This window comes from Zonotrichia albicollis, chromosome 2, assembly GCF_047830755.1.
Source record: "Zonotrichia albicollis isolate bZonAlb1 chromosome 2, bZonAlb1.hap1, whole genome shotgun sequence".
Taxonomy (NCBI): Eukaryota; Metazoa; Chordata; class Aves; order Passeriformes; family Passerellidae; genus Zonotrichia; species Zonotrichia albicollis.
Window position 1 is genome coordinate 31,374,418 of NC_133820.1, and position 15,454 is coordinate 31,389,871.

Here is a 15,454-nt window from a genome sequence, read left to right on the forward strand (position 1 = left end):
CATATCTTTATTTATTTTCTAATTATTTCCTTATTTTAAGAAATATGCCTTTTATGTAACTAGACTCCTTAAATACTTTCCAAAATGGGATATTCCTCTGGGGAACATGTTAGTAATGCTATTCCTATTTCCCAGGAAATATCAGGGAGAAAAAATGGTCCATGAAGTGTGACTTGAAGCTGAAGAGATTCAGGCTCTGACAGATTACATCCAGAAACATATATTGCCCAGCTGATGACCCCTTGCTGAGATTGTCTTGCACTGACTTTCACGTGTCATGAGTGAACCTGGGCTGTTCTTGGATGGTTTCATCTGTTCCAGTGTTTTGAAGTTTGTGTTGAGCATTCTGCTGTAATGCAGACAAAGCAGACAAATCCTTACTTGAAGATTGATAAGAGTCATGTAAAGTGCAGTTGGAAACACAAAGTTTACTTGTGCAGATTTTGGGGTGCCATTTCTGCTACTTGCCCAGGAGATGTTGCTGTATGCTGCAGCATCTGAAGCTGTCAAGGGTATTGAAGGTTCATGCCCATACAATGTGCAAAGAGAAAGCACATCAAAAGGCCAAACTCCAAAGAAGGTGACACAAATTCTGACTGAGCCTGTTGGTCAGAGTGGCAGGAGAGGCAGAGATGGAGATTGGTAAATGTCCTCAGATCTTTGAAGAGTGGTGTAAAGTAAATACCTTAAACGGGAACTTTTGAGATCGGTGATACCTAAGTGATCCCACTGTTATTTCCAGATATAATAACCAACTGGACACCTACCAGTTATTCAACAGTAATCAGCATTGAACATTGTACAAAGTGATCTTCAGTCCTACTTCATCTGTTCTTACATGAAATTTCTCTTTTAAGTGAAAGCTTCTGAATATTTTATATATTTCTGTAAATGTACTTGTACTTGTTCATTTAGATTAAGCATAGCACCAAAATTTATGTATATGAAAGGATATTAACCTCCAACTAAGTATTCTTTTATGTCTTCATAGGTTTCCCCTGATTTACAGAATGAAGTGCTTATTAGCTTATTAGAGACTGACCCAGATGTTGTAGACTATTTGCTGAGGAGGAAAGCTTCCCAGTCATCGTGAGTAATCTGTTTTTTCATCATCCCTTTTTCTTCTGGGAATTTCTATCTCCCACTGGAAGTGTCCAAAAGGCTCTAGTTTTCCACAGCTCTTCTGCACTGTCTACAGTGGAGTAGAAATATCCTCCCTATTACACAGACTCTGCCAAAGAAATTCTGACTCTTGTACAGCATTTTCTAAAGACAAAACTTGTTTCCCTGATTCAGAGGAAAGATTGTGTTCTGCTGCAGAGAACAGAATGACATGTACATAAAAATATTCAGTGCACTATTATCTGACAGGATGTTTTTTAGTCATCTGCTGATTTGTGTCTTGGGTTTATTGTAGTCTTCAGTAACAGGAAGCATGTATTCCACTATCCTTGAAACACACCCTAGAGTGCCTTAACACCGTCACGGCGAGCTGCTTGACCACTCTGTCATTCTTTTCCTATCCTATACATGTAGGACATTGTGAACAAGCCAACTGCCACAACAGCAGCCCTATGGAGACTTTGGATATTATTTAATTGTATGCTTTGTGAAGAATCTGAAGAGAAAAAAAATCACACTGGTCACTATAGCAGTTATGATACATAACATATTCTTGTGTATGGTGTACATTTACCTGCACCCTTGTGCCTTAATGCTGTGAGTTTGTACATTCAGATTAACAGTATTCCTGGCTTTCTTATGGGACCACACACTTATTGTCTTTATTCTAGTGAATCCCAATATGGCAGACCACAAAATTTGATAGAATTGCTTTAAGTAATTTTTAAGAGGGTTTGTAGACTCTAAACTCTCTGGGACATTGGACTTTGTCTTCCTGTGTTTGTGGAAAGTGCCTAGTGCATTCAGAATATAATTAAAATTGAATTTGTATAGTCAGCTATGATTTTTTTTCTCTCCCTCTTAACATTTTATATTTGGAGATAATGTAATGGTGTGCCTGGCTTCAAAGGGAAGGGTATACAAGAAATAGTTTAACTAACACCTTCAGGAACAAGCTTTCTTTAACTACAACATTTGGAAACAAAAATATGTGCAGTATATATTGAGTTGTAAAGAATTTTATTCGTTTCCTAACTTAACCACATGAAGTAGAAAATTATCACAGATCATCTGATTTGGGGTTATTTTCTTAGTGTGAAGTAATTTCAGCTAGTTTGTCTGACTGACAAGTAATCATGTGTATATTTAGATCACAGTAAGTGCAGGATAGTTAGAGGTACATAAACTGTCTTTTAGACTTGTTTCACATTTGCCAGAAGCCAAGACTACAATTAGGACAGACACTACAAATCATATGACATAAGGTAGTGTGTTGAGATTGCTTCCTTTCAGTCCTTAGTTTGGAATGATCAGATGATTTCTAACTCAAGCTAACTTCATGCAGGATTTCACTGTCTGTATAACAAAAAAACATCAAATTGTATCTCACATGTGACTACACATACCAATTGTGCATAAGTTAGTCACAAATCATTGTGGATGCAACAGATAATTGTTAGATCCTGATTCCTTAATTGACTTTTCCTTGAAGTTCCTTACTCTTAGCCAGCATGCACACCTGCAGAAAAAAGTGCAGCTTTTGTGAAAAGCTGGTCACAACTGACAAAAGGCATTTTGTAAGGACATGTTCTGAAGCCAAATAGGAGCATATAGCTACAGTAGTACTAATTTACTGTGTTGTCAGTAATGGGCAGATGAAATATCACTGAGATAGGAAAAAATTACTGTCATTTTTTTTCTACTTTGCTGTCATGTAAGTGATTTACTTTTAGTGTTAATGAGATATGTTTTCACTGTGGTTGCAACTTCTTGGTTAAAATATTCCAGGCAGTTAGAGAGAATGTTGCTTAGTGTTATTGCTAGGAGTGTGATGCTCTTAAGAGATTAATGTATTTCACAACATAATCTCAATTTTGAGGCTACAAATGTGTTGCTTATTTTTCCTATAAGAAATGTGAGACAGCAGACTACAAGGAGATGTTTGTCTTGATTTCATAAAAATGAGCCTCCAAAATATACCTTTCTTATTGGAAATTGCCTGGTCACATACTCAAAATACAAATGTGGATCTGTGGACAAAAAAGTTTATATATTCTTGAGACAGTCTTCATCAGAAAAGCTAGTTGACTGCATAAGTATAGAATCAATTTTGAGACTTTAATGTCACATTAATTGCTTTGAAGGTCCTGTTCTGCAATTGCCCTCACATTTCTGCTCTTGCTGTCATTATAAATGCTTCCTTGGCTCTGATCTAACACAGAAAACACAATCTCTTTTCCTCCCCAGAGGAGGACAAACCACATGTTCCTCATCTTTCAGTTCCCTTAAGAGCTAAGCATTGTGAACAGTATGTCAGGGAATTTATGGAAGTTGTTCATGATAAAGTGCTAATTACAAATGGCAGCAATTGTGAAGTGTGCTTTTTTGGGTGACTTCCCAATTTTTTGTATGTTGGCTTGATGACAATGGAATTTGGGTTTACAGCTGTAAGATGAAGCATCTTTAACAAAAAATAAAATCTATTTCTTATGGTTATTTAATGCTTATCATGGTTAGTAGTCCTTTCAGAGTAAATAAGTTGCAAAGTTACAGCAGTTTTGGATGTTTTTGGATTATGATAATGAGTTTCAATCAATCCTGATCTGTGACACAAAAATGAAGCCATACAACAGGTCATGCAGTATGTGTAAATGCAGTTTTTAAAGCTGCAGAGGCTCCTTGAAACATTGAGTCCTTTACCCTGTTACAGCAGCAACCTCATCACAATCCCACAGTAATCTGCCTTGTTGGTAGCACCTGTGTTACTCAAATATGTGTGGAAATTAGTACTGTGTGGTGCCAAGCCATCTCACTCCATATGATTTGCCTCTTGAAGGTGGAATTGTTTTCCCATTCAGAAGCTTTAAGTTATAATAGAAAAGTATTTCTGCCAGAAACAGAAAGGGATTTCCTATTTTGATAACCTTGATGCTAGTGGAAAAGTAAGAATATCCTCATTAGAAGCAATTATTGTGATTAACACATTTCCAGTTCACCCATGCAGCTGGACTCTGGTGGACAACATCAATTCATAGAAAGATGCCTGTTGTTTTGGAATCTGAAATTGTATTTTTAAATTCATGTGGCATAGGTTTCTTCTGCTGCTTTCAAATCTTTCCATTGGTACTTAGCCACTTTTAAAACCTTTTCCTTAACATACTTCATAGTCCCCGAAAAATACTTTACCTGCATTCCCATTCCTCACATTTGATTGCACATAATCATCTATTATTCCTTGTGGGGACAATTATCTACCCTTCCTCATACATTGCATATTGAGGAGTGGGTATCTTACACAGTATTTATGTTTGCCTTCCAATTTAGTTTCTCCCTGGTGAGTGGGTAGAGAATCTCACTGTCCAAGGGAAGAATTTTGAATTGTAGCAAACATCCATTTGCTAATGAACTCAAACAGTAAAGCAAACAGATGCAAAACTTTCATTTTAAGGGATTTGTGAGAATTCTTTCTTTGTTTGCAAAGAAGCAAACCAAAGTCTTCTTGCAAGTAGTTCTATTTTGTTTGTGAAGCAAACCTGCAAATGTGTGAGTTCAATTTCCTGCTTTTAAGTATTTAATCCATTTTGATGGTCTCTTGTAGTAAGATTGACAGAGTCCACTGCAGTTCCTTTGATTTTTAAAGCTATTTTGCCTGAACAAATTTGAAAGTGATATTATATATGTATATAAAAAATAGTATGGACTTACCAGCCAAAACTATAAATCAGTTTAGAAACTTGAATGTTTGAATCTTTCCAAAGACTTGAAAGTTTCCATTCAGGTAAATTTTTAGCAGGAGCTCTGTCTTGAGAAGAGGTAGACTATAACAGATCATTCAAGGTAAGACATGAAATCAGTGTGTCACAAAACTCAAGTTTATGTTCCCACATTCTTTCATTTCCATTTCCCTTATTCCTTGTGTTACCTTGCCATGGCTAAGTGCTGGTTTACCTCTGTCTTTACCCTGTGCAGCAGGATTTTGATGCTGCAAGCACTTACATGCAATAAACCTTACTGTTTGGATGACATTCAGTCTAGAAGGCTGGGAAAAAAGGAAACTTGCAGATACCAACATTTCTCCCCTTTTCTAAGTTCTTCTAAGTCCTTCTAGTTCTTCTGAAAATCCCAAGACATTGCTTAAATCTCATATCACTGCACAAGGGGTTTTAGGACTTAGGACAGAAAGAAAGAAGCAAGTTGCAAGAAATGAGAAAAAAAGGTTTGTGATAGAATTATACATACTTACAAAACTATAGTTCCTCAGTGTGTGTCTGTTTATAGATTAATTTACATTGGATTTATGTTCAGATAAGAAATTTAGTTGAGAAGTTATATAATTGAGGTTTTATTTTTTTTTTAATGGCTCCTCAGCTTTACCATGCTTCTCTGGGAAGCTTGTGACAGAGCAACTTTGCCAAATGGCAGCTCTGCTTTTTGGGCTTGCCTGAGTTTAACTCCAGTGATGGTTTTGTCACTGAGAGTTGCTGAGGAGTAACATTATTTAATTAGTTACCAGCACATTATGATTGCTTTCATACTGGAAAAGAAAAAAGGAATATTGAATAACATAGTAATCATGCTGCTGATTGTATATATTTTATTTTTTGGGACATGTGATATGTAAATCAGCCAGGGAAAAAACAACAGCTTGAAAGTGGTGTTAAGTTTTGTCATTATTTTTGTATTAATATTTATTGTCCTGTGGTTTGCTTTGTGTTTTCTTTATTTTCTTTCCTCAGTTTTATTTTATTTGTCTGGAAAGAGAGCTACTGTTCCATAATGAGAAATGAGTTTTGGCTTCTCACTACATTCAAGCTGTCTTTGGATTTGACTGTGAAAAGGACTGACCATTTTCAGACATTTAGAGGAATGAGCCTCTGTTGTATCATATGAAATTAGAACAGATATTAATGAGAGGTCGCTTAAAGAAGTGTTTGACTTAAGCAAAAAATAAGCATCTACAAAACAGAGGTGCAGAGAAATGAAAAATGAGTAATAGAAATATGAGTTAGCAAGGAACAACAGGGAAAAAAATTATGTTTATTTACAGAGTAGTTCTGCATGTTCTTTGTGGATATTCAGTGACTCACAGCCTGCCTCCTACCTGCATGGCAAACTGTGACAGTTCAAGAAATCTCCATCAATGTTCCCAGCACATTTCAAAATTAGTTGTCTCTCTGACCTTTGGCTGTACTTAGGTGGGAGTTGTGTTTGCCGTTTCTTGGCAGAAGTAAAGGCAGTTCATGTTGTTGGGGGTGTGAAGGTGAAAAGGTAAAAGAAGTTGTAGAAGGTATCAGTGGAACCAGTTGTTTGATGCCCCAGCCATAAGTACAGTAAATACATCTGTTTGTCCCCTGTAGAACATTTACCTTCTTATGTCTCTAGAAGAGGATCATTCTTGTAGTTTGACAGGCAAGCTGAGTGCTTGATTTCTCTCTGGAAAACTTCAGAATACAAAAATTTGTTTTAGCACACTGCTTAGCATCAAACTAATCTTCCCTATCACGCCTTCAGTTTTATTGTTGCCACAAGCTGCATTGTCAAGGTAACATAAGGAGTTTATTAACTGCTTAGTTTCCTCTGGTTTACTGTACAGTTGTGTGGGTTTTTGTTGTTTCCTTTCTTGACAGCAACATCTTTTGATTTTGAGTGGCCTCTGCTGGCCACATCATGGCAAAAGTTTTACTCATGGAAAATCCACCTCAATAAGTGTTTCTGAAGTGTTTTCATTTCAGCAGCTGTGACCATTCTCATGTGTTTGATTTTATCTGTATGATCGTAGAATCATAGGATGGTTGGGTTGGAAGGGACCTTAAAAGTACCCTAGATCAACACCCCCTGCTGTGGGCAGGAACACCTTTCACTAGACCAGATTGTTCAGAGCCCCTTCCATCCCGGCCTTGATGCCAAACTGCACCTGTAACTGTGAACATGAAGCATTCTTTTATTAACAATAGTTTGTTCATCACAATTTCTCAGGAGCCCTGAGATGCTGCGGTCGGAAGGTTCCTACTCCACAGGAGAAAGACATTCTTCCACAGACTCCAACAAAGCTTCCAGTGGTGATGTCTCCCCTTATGACAACAACTCCCCGGTGCTGTCGGAGCGCTCGCTGGTGGCAATGCCAGAAGAAGTTGCCCACAGCCCAGATAAGCTGTACAAGGTACCTGAGCAGTACACGCTGGTTGAACACTTGCAAACTAAGCCAAAGGAGAATTCTTCTGCATCACAGGCTGAAAAAGGTATGGTGCATCCTGCTTGTGCTCCTCCTCCTCCTCAGTGACTGATGGACACTCCTGAAATAATTGAAAAGGGCCAGATTTGTATTATCAGCAACCAGGATTTGAGGAGCAATAACGTAAATAGCCTTATTAAAAAAATGACAGACCAATATAATTTTTTTTTGTGTTGAGCCCAAGGGATCTGTGCTGAGTCCTTCTCATTCATTCAGCCATCAGTCAGGGATGCTCATGGTATGGCACTTCTCAAAACTTGGAGATATTAATTAGGAAAATAGAACTATATATGTCCAGTCTAGTCCTGATCCATGGGACTGTAATACCTGCAAGGTTTATGGTTCAGGCTTTGGAAAAAACTGAGATTTTAAGATTTCCAGTTGTAAAGAATGACCTCAACACCATGTCATTGGAAAACATAGCTGAGCTGCACAGCTTTACATCTGCAACCAATTACACACTGAGCAATACTAGTGGAGGGATCCATTATTCCCATAGCTACCTGTGGAGTGAATACCTGAGTGATTTCTTTGGTAAAGAACTGTGGTTTAAACTAATAGCTCATCAGCACTTCAAGATGCTTTTCCTTTAAATATATATATATTAAAAAATTGTCATCCATGAAATTTATACTTAGTGAGCCAAACTTTGAGACCTTTCAATGCGTAGGGATGCATATAACTGTTTGGTGGTATTTTTAAAACCTCCTAATTTCAGATGTACTGCCTAGGCATTTAATTCCCTTTGGACTTAATGGGATTTAGACTAATATCTCAATTATATGCTTTATAAATGCCAACTGGAATTTATCTTCTGTATTCAAAATCTAAATCTCTGAAGAGGTTTAAGAATTTGGTCAGATTTCTATTAAGTTATGAATAGAAAATTACATTAAGTTTTATTGCATTAACCATCTTTTGGATTTTAATATGCATCACAATGATACTGGACCAGGACAAATTAGGAAGTTCCTCATTAAATCTTTGTTCTATGGCTGCATTTCTGGGTAAGCGTGGCAGCTTCCTTGGGCTGATAGAACATGCCTTATGGTGACCCCTGGGGCTGCCTGAGGGAGCTTTGCCAGAAACCACCTTTTGTGGACCAAATTCCCCTGTTCTTTTGCAATTTCTCTGACTGCAGTAAGGCAGAGGACTTGAGAACTCAGCAAACTCAGGCACCCTGCCCATACAGAGCTCGCTGAATCCATTGCAGGGTCTGTTCTTGAAGCAAGTAGCTGTGAGCAAATACATAGAATCATAAAATGTCAAGGGGTTGGAATGGACCCCAAAGATGATCAGTTCCAACCCCCCCGTACCATGGGCAGGGACACCTCCCATTAAGTCAGATTGCTCAAGGCCTTAACCAGCCTAGCCTTGGACACTGCCAGGCTTGGGGCATCCAAAGCCTTCCTAGGCAACCTTTTCCAGTGCCTCATCAACCTCACAGTAAAAAAATTCTTCCTAGTATCTAACCTGAATTTCCCCACTCTCAAATTGCACCCATTACTCCTTGCCCTGTCACTAGTTCCTGATGGAGAGTCCCTTATTGGCTTCCCTGTCGGCCATGTTCAGATACTGGAAGGCTGTTACAAGGTCTCCATGCTATTTTCTCCAGGCTGAACAGCCCAAATTTTCTCAGCCTGTTTGTAGACAAGGTACTCCAGTCCTCTTACCAGCTTTATAGCTCTCCTCTGGATTTTTTCCTGCACTTCCATGTCCTTATGTTGGCATCACCAGAGCTGTACACAGTACTCCAGGTGGGGTCTCACATATGAGGTGCTTGTGTTAGGTACACAGTGAAGGTGCCACTGGATGTTAATGACTCTGATGCATAACTGTTCTACTTGTGTATTTCTAAATAATGTCTTGAAGATGATTGACTAATCATCTTTTGCCTGCTCTTACTGCTGTGCAGATGTTTCTGAAGATCATTTTGATATCTGGGGTACTTGGCATTCAACGCTGAAAAGTGGCTGCAAAGATCCAGTAATCACAGGTCAGTAATTTCTCAATTTTAAAGCCCAAATCTAACAAAGAATAAACCAATTTCTTGTTGTCAAGAAATCACAGTGAAACCAGTAGAATTCACATTGTCCATAGCTGGACTTCTAAAAGGTGACTCTAAAGTAGAATACAGAGGAACACAGTGGTTATACTTCTCTGTATTCAGTGAAATGCAGAAAACAGCAACATTTCAAACTGTCAAATATAATTTTAAAAGTTATTTTAAAATTGCTTCAAGAAATAGTTTTAAATTATTATGTTTCTATGAATCATAGAACTATAAAGTGATAAGAGTTGGAAGAGACCTTAAAGATCATCTAATCCTAACCCTCTTCCCTTGAGCAGGGACACTTCCAACTAAACTGGTTTGTTCAAGGCCTTATCCAGCCTGACCTTGAACACTCATTGGGGCATCCCCAGTCTCTCTGAGCAACCTGTTCCAGTGTTTAACCACCTTGACAGTAAAAATGTCTCCCTCATATCTAACCTGAATTTCCCCTCTTTCAGTCTGTACCCATTACTCCTTGTGCTATCACTATGGTTCCTGATGAAGAGTCCCTCTCTGCTTTCCCTGTCAGCCCCCTCCAGATACTGAAAGGTGCTATGAGGTTTCTGGGCAATCTTCTCCTCTACCATGTAGTCCAAGGAAAAATCAGTAGTAGGTTGTTAAATGCCCCAGGAATGGCTCTGCAGGCTCATGTTGTGTTTCTGCCCCCACGCCCAGGTTCTTACGGGAACATTTACGAGAGCAGCTCGCTGCGGCCCGGACAGTGCTCCCTGTCCCAGGGGAACCTGGCCACGTGCTCCCCTCGCTGGCAGGGCAGCTCCTCGGACCTGGCCGGCGGCCGGCAGGCGATGCGGAGGAGCCAGACCACGGCCGCCATTGCCGAGTGCCAGCTCCATCCCGCGGCGTCCCGGCCGTGCAGTGACCCCCGCAGGGACGGCGGCTGCAGGAGCTCAGGGCTGTCCCACTCCCGGTCGGAGCAGCGCTTGACTTTGAGCAGTGTGGAGGACCTGAGCGAGCGCGACTCGAGCGCGGGCTGTTTGCAAAGCACAGCCAAGCCCTCCTACAGGAAAGAGCGGCCACCGCCCCCTTACCCAGGCCCAGCAAAAACCAGCTCGAGTGTTTCCTCAACGCTGCACTCTTTTTGGAGACTTCAACGCCCAGAAAAGAGTTCGGGGCCGAGAGCAGCTGGAGGGACACCAGGCAGAGCCCCTGAGCAGGCCACCCCCAGGCAGGAGCAGCCGGCCCCGCACACGCCAGTGGGTCACAGCTATCCCACAGCCCCTCACAGCCACAACAGTACAAATGCTTCAGAGGCGGACTGGAATGAGTGGCAAAGGGAGAGGTGGCAGATCTGGGAGCTGTTATCAGCTGATAACCCTGATGCCCTCCCAGAAACCCTTGTATGATCTGACTCTGTGGAACTGCCACTTTTACCCGTGCCTCCGTCTCATAGGAAAACAACGGGGACATTGGAAAATGGGGGAGGCCTGTTTGTTTTATACCAACTCAATTGCATATACTTTTTTAAAACTTCGTTCACTTTAATTTCTCAACAGCGCTGTCAAGCAGTTAATTTGCAACTACAGCATGTTCCTGTTTTTCAGCAAGCTTTTGAGAAAAAACAAGGTGAAAACTTAAGTGTAATAACTCTGTATTCATATGCTGTGTATAAGATAAAACTGTTGCTTTGATGTTGCTAAAAATGTATTTATATATCTGCAGTTTTGATGATTGTATATTCTGTAATGGGTATTGTATGATAATCATGTTATGTTTTCATATACAGATGTCAATCAATCGTTACTGCTTTTTTAAAAAAATCACTGCACTTACATTACCATGATATGCATTGGAATTCTATAGAAAGTGCACAAGCTGGTTTCTGTGCTTATATATATATATTATATTAAAAAAAAAAGCTGTTAAGGGGTAAAGTTGTACTTCTTTTCACTGCCTTTTGAAAAACACTAAAATAAAGTGAAACATGAAAAGCCATATATTTTATAAGGGTAGTAGTGAGCTTAGAGGGGGAAATACAAATTATTTTTTTCTTATACATGTATTTGCAAAAAACTTTAAAATTTGATACAAGATTATAAAAGTATTTTTTTAGGTTCTGATAGGAAGCAGCTCAGAGAATCTAAGAACAACATTGTGCCTAAACCAATGAACTATGTAGTGCAAAGTCTGCCCACACATTCCAAAGGAAAACCAATGTTATATATGCAGGATATAATATATATATTTATAAATGTGTGGTTTTATGTATTGTTTTAAAACAATAAACTGGAATCCAAATTTTAGGAAACCAAACCTAATAAATTGAGATGTGTAACACTGAGAAAGAATATGGCTTTTCCTTTGAAATATCAAAGCTCCAGTGTTAAGAAAGCTAGAGAAAAGCAAAAAATGCAGACAGACACATTAAAGGGAGTGAAGTAGAATTTCAGGAATGAACATGACATTTGGAGAAGCTCACAACTGTGTTTCCATGAAATTTGTGCCAAAGTCGGGGTCAGTCCCACTGCCTCAGTAGCTGTGTGTTGTGTTGTGTTAAACGTTGCTGTTCTGTTCACGTTGTTTTTCAGCGGCAGAGCCACCTGTGGGCAGCGGGTGGCAATGTACTCCAGCGTTCCAGAGAAATTCCTTCTTGGCACTCCACAAGGGAAAGTGTATCATAGCAAAATAATTTCATAAAACATATTAGTCTTAATTTTAATGAAGTTGAAGACTTACTCAGTGATGTTGTCTAAGTTCTATCTTGTATCATACTGATGGAATAAAAAGCTGAGTAAAACAATGAGCATATTTTTTGCTCCCTTTTTTTTGAAGGTTTAAGGATATTGATGTGTTTTTATTGCATTCTTAAGTGTCTGTATAAAAAACATCTAAGAGGAGTTTAAGGGGCACCTTCAAATGCAACTTAAATATACAAGATTCAAAGTTTTAATTTGGTTTGAGGCTTAAAATCCATCATATAAAGAGTCCTTCCCTTCAGATCTCCATTTCTCATTGTATCTCTATTTTCCCAGTAAAGTTATAAGATAAAAGCACAAAGCCAAGTAGACAGGGGCAGAATTTGGCCTTTTGACTGTTGTAGCTCTTTTTATGCAGAATAAATAAAATTCTCTTCTCGTAGTTGCAAAGCTTTTCCAAATATTATTATGGTATGAGATTTGACAGGAAAAGGTTCACGTGTGTCCCTTTGTTGCAGCAGCTCTGTGTCAATTTATTCCAAAAAAAAAGGCAGTCCACCCCAAATTAAAATGATTGTGGAATATAAAGACAGACAAAAATGAGCTCTTACAATCTTCACTATTTGATCTTGCCTCAATATTATTCCAGGCTTGATACAGATTTGTACAGAGAATTAGCTCCCAGGTAGTCAAAACCAGTCATAGTGTAAGTCTTACTGCAGAAGATACTGTATTTACTAGATGTCCATCTCTTCATTTTAAACCCTTCTAAATACAGGAGCACCTGCACCCTTTCTAGTGAAAGATGTCTGAGGATTACTCAGCCTCATGAAGAGATTGCTTTTTTCCACTTCCTCTCATTGTATGTATTTGTATATATATATATATATCTGTGTATTGCCATCTACATAGAGTTTATGCAACAAAAGATGAAAACGAAAGACGACCACTGCTGGAGGACAGCTTTGTTTGCACACATTTCAACAGATTGTCATGTGGAAGAGAAAAGACACAAATTCCAATAAATTAAAGTAACACTTGGCAAGACTATATAATTTCTGTAATTTTCATTTGAACAGGGCAGAGCAGAATTATCATGAGCAGGTTAAGAATGTACTTTTCAGTTGTAAGTCTTTCCAGGCTGAAATCAATGACATAATTTGTATGCCTTTTTCTTACCTTGTAAGAAAGGTAACCATGAAATCTTGTTTCTAGTTTTATTTTGGGTGATAAATCTGTGTGGGATATCCCATTTTAGATCTCTAAATGATCCTGTGCTCTTGAATACACATGCTCTTGAATACACATGCTCTTGAATAGCATAAAACTCATTTTACAGAGAAAGTCTCTAGTGTGAGGGTATCAAAGCTTTTTCTCTGACTCCTTCCCTTGGGAGAAGGATTCCTGTTTTAGCAAAGGGGTCATGGTCTCTGTCACATCTCCATTAAAGCACAGGCTTTAATGATGAGTGTGATAGAGAAGGCCCCCTCTGGAGGTCTCAAGGCCTCTAGGCAAACTCAATTTCCCTCCTATCACTTCTTATCACACCACACTGGTTCCCACCTAGGATTGTAAATAAACCACCTTCCCCTCCTGGGCTGAATTCCCTCTCTCAGGATGGTTTCCCAGCTGGGAGGAGGGCTGTGCTGCACTCACAGGTGAGCCCAGGAGAGATGGGATGTGGTGTGTTTTTCTCTGACCCTTTCCCTTGGGAGGAGGATTCCTGTTTTAGCAAAGGGTCATGGTCTCTATCACATCTGCATTAAAGGAGTGGTGGGAGGAGTTCAGGGCTTGTTGATCTGGCTAAAACCTGTCCTGAACAAGGAACACATAAAATTAGTGGCTCTCACAAGTGGTGGGCAGAGGGGAGAAAGAAGATGGACAGGGTCAGAGATGGGGAGAGGAAAAGGGTGAGACTGGCTCTTCTGTCAGGTGCTCCAGCAACCTTGAGGCTTGCTGCTTCAACCTGCAGCCAGGAGCCCAGCCAAGCACTTGAGAGGGGCTCTGAGGTACAAACCTGAGCCCACCCAGCTGCTGCCTGGGGTACATGGAATCTCAAGCCCTCTGCTGTCTGCACTGGGAGCCCAGGCTGCCGCCATAAATTAATGCCACTCAGAATTTCTCTGCTGTTGAAATGATGAGGTGCAGTGGACTGGAACTTGTGGTTGTATGGTGTGGGGAGGGTGGTGTTACCTGTTTTTTCATTGGTTTTGTTGTTTCACAGGCATTGGTGGAGGTCAGAAATCTGTTCCAGCCTTTCTGGAGCACCAGCTTGCCCTGCATTGCAGGGATCAGGGCCTTCCTTCTTCTCTGGGGAACAGGATGTCTGAGCTTCATCTCTGTCTCTCCCTCCCTTGTTGTTTTGCATTAATTAAAAAAAAAAAAAAAAGAAAATAGTAGCTCCATTGTGCAATACTTAACCTCACAGAGCTGCAAAGCAGTGGAAATGGTTCTCAGTTGCATTAAAGAGTAATGGACTTTTACCAAGTCCTTTTACATCACTGGGAACTGTAAAGGCCTGCTGTGCTACACTTGCTAGAGGGAAAGTGTCTGCAGCCATCCAGTGCCGCAGAGACCACACAGCTGTTCCAGGCAGGTAGACACTCAGGCTGCTGGGTCATAAAATGCACCATCTCTGAGAATAGCATTAATTTAATTTTTTCTGAAGTGCAAAGCATCTCAAAAGGTGGTATCTGCATCTGGAAAAGTTACTCACAGGCTCCCTTTTTATTTAGTGGAAAGAAGTGGGTATTTCTGTGCCACTTTGATAGAGCCTACATGTCTTTCTTTGAAGGACAGTCTCTTTTGAAGGTCTGTTTGCTAGAAGGGCCTGTTTTTTTCCTTCCCCTGCTATATAAAGGGAGCCTAAATAAGTCACCCAAATAAGGTAGCACTCCAAATTTGTTGGAGTGAATTCCACCCTGAGGGTCTAGTAAACCAGAAAAGGGATGGTGAATGTTCAACACAGGTTTCCAGCCCCTGGGAAAAGAGAACTTTACCCAGAGGCCTCAGCATTGTGGTTCCTAGGTGAATCTGGGACTAGTGGGGCTGGCAGAGTCAGTGCTGCTCCTGGGGGCCTGGGGAGATGGCACACAGCTTTGGGAGAAATACTGGCTTTTTGCAAAATGAGGGAGGGACACTGCCTGGGCTGGATTTTAACCTTTGTTTTGATGTGTGACTGCTTGCTTGGTTGGTTTGTTTTCAAGTTGGATTTCTTTATTCACTGGAAACTCTGTTCCCAGATGAAGTGAAAGTTTTTATGAACAGACAACAAAGTTGAACACAAAAACAAAAAAGATTAATTTGTTCAGAGACTTAAAAATGAATATATGATTTCTAGAAGTGACCTAATTTGGGCATTATATATATAGAGAAAGGTGGTTTGTATTGATT

General features: G+C 39.8%; 1 protein-coding gene and 1 long non-coding RNA gene across 6 annotated transcripts in view; one reads left to right on the forward strand and one right to left on the reverse strand.

Moving 5' to 3' along the window:
- The window catches only part of ARHGAP6 (Rho GTPase activating protein 6), a 322,422-nt gene extending 309,195 nt beyond the window's left edge, over positions 1 to 13,227 (forward strand). For 4 of the 5 annotated variants that reach the window (XM_005493450.4, XM_026797134.2, XM_026797136.2 and 1 more), the window contains exons 10-13: positions 992 to 1,089; positions 7,099 to 7,361; positions 9,270 to 9,350; positions 10,083 to 13,225. In XM_005493450.4, the coding sequence (XP_005493507.2) occupies positions 992 to 1,089; positions 7,099 to 7,361; positions 9,270 to 9,350; positions 10,083 to 10,771 (1,131 nt within the window). In that variant the 3' untranslated portion in view covers positions 10,772 to 13,225. Of the gene's footprint in view, positions 1 to 991; positions 1,090 to 7,098; positions 7,362 to 9,269; positions 9,351 to 10,082 lie in introns of all 5 variants that reach the window. The other variant, XM_074534704.1, reaches the window with a different exon arrangement.
- LOC141728149 (uncharacterized) lies at positions 1,856 to 10,250 on the reverse strand. The gene is made up of 2 exons (XR_012578917.1): positions 9,028 to 10,250; positions 1,856 to 7,415 (listed from the first exon to the last, which is right to left on the reverse strand). It is a non-coding gene; the product is annotated as an uncharacterized LOC141728149 (long non-coding RNA).
- Positions 13,228 to 15,454: the final 2,227 nt, after the last annotated feature.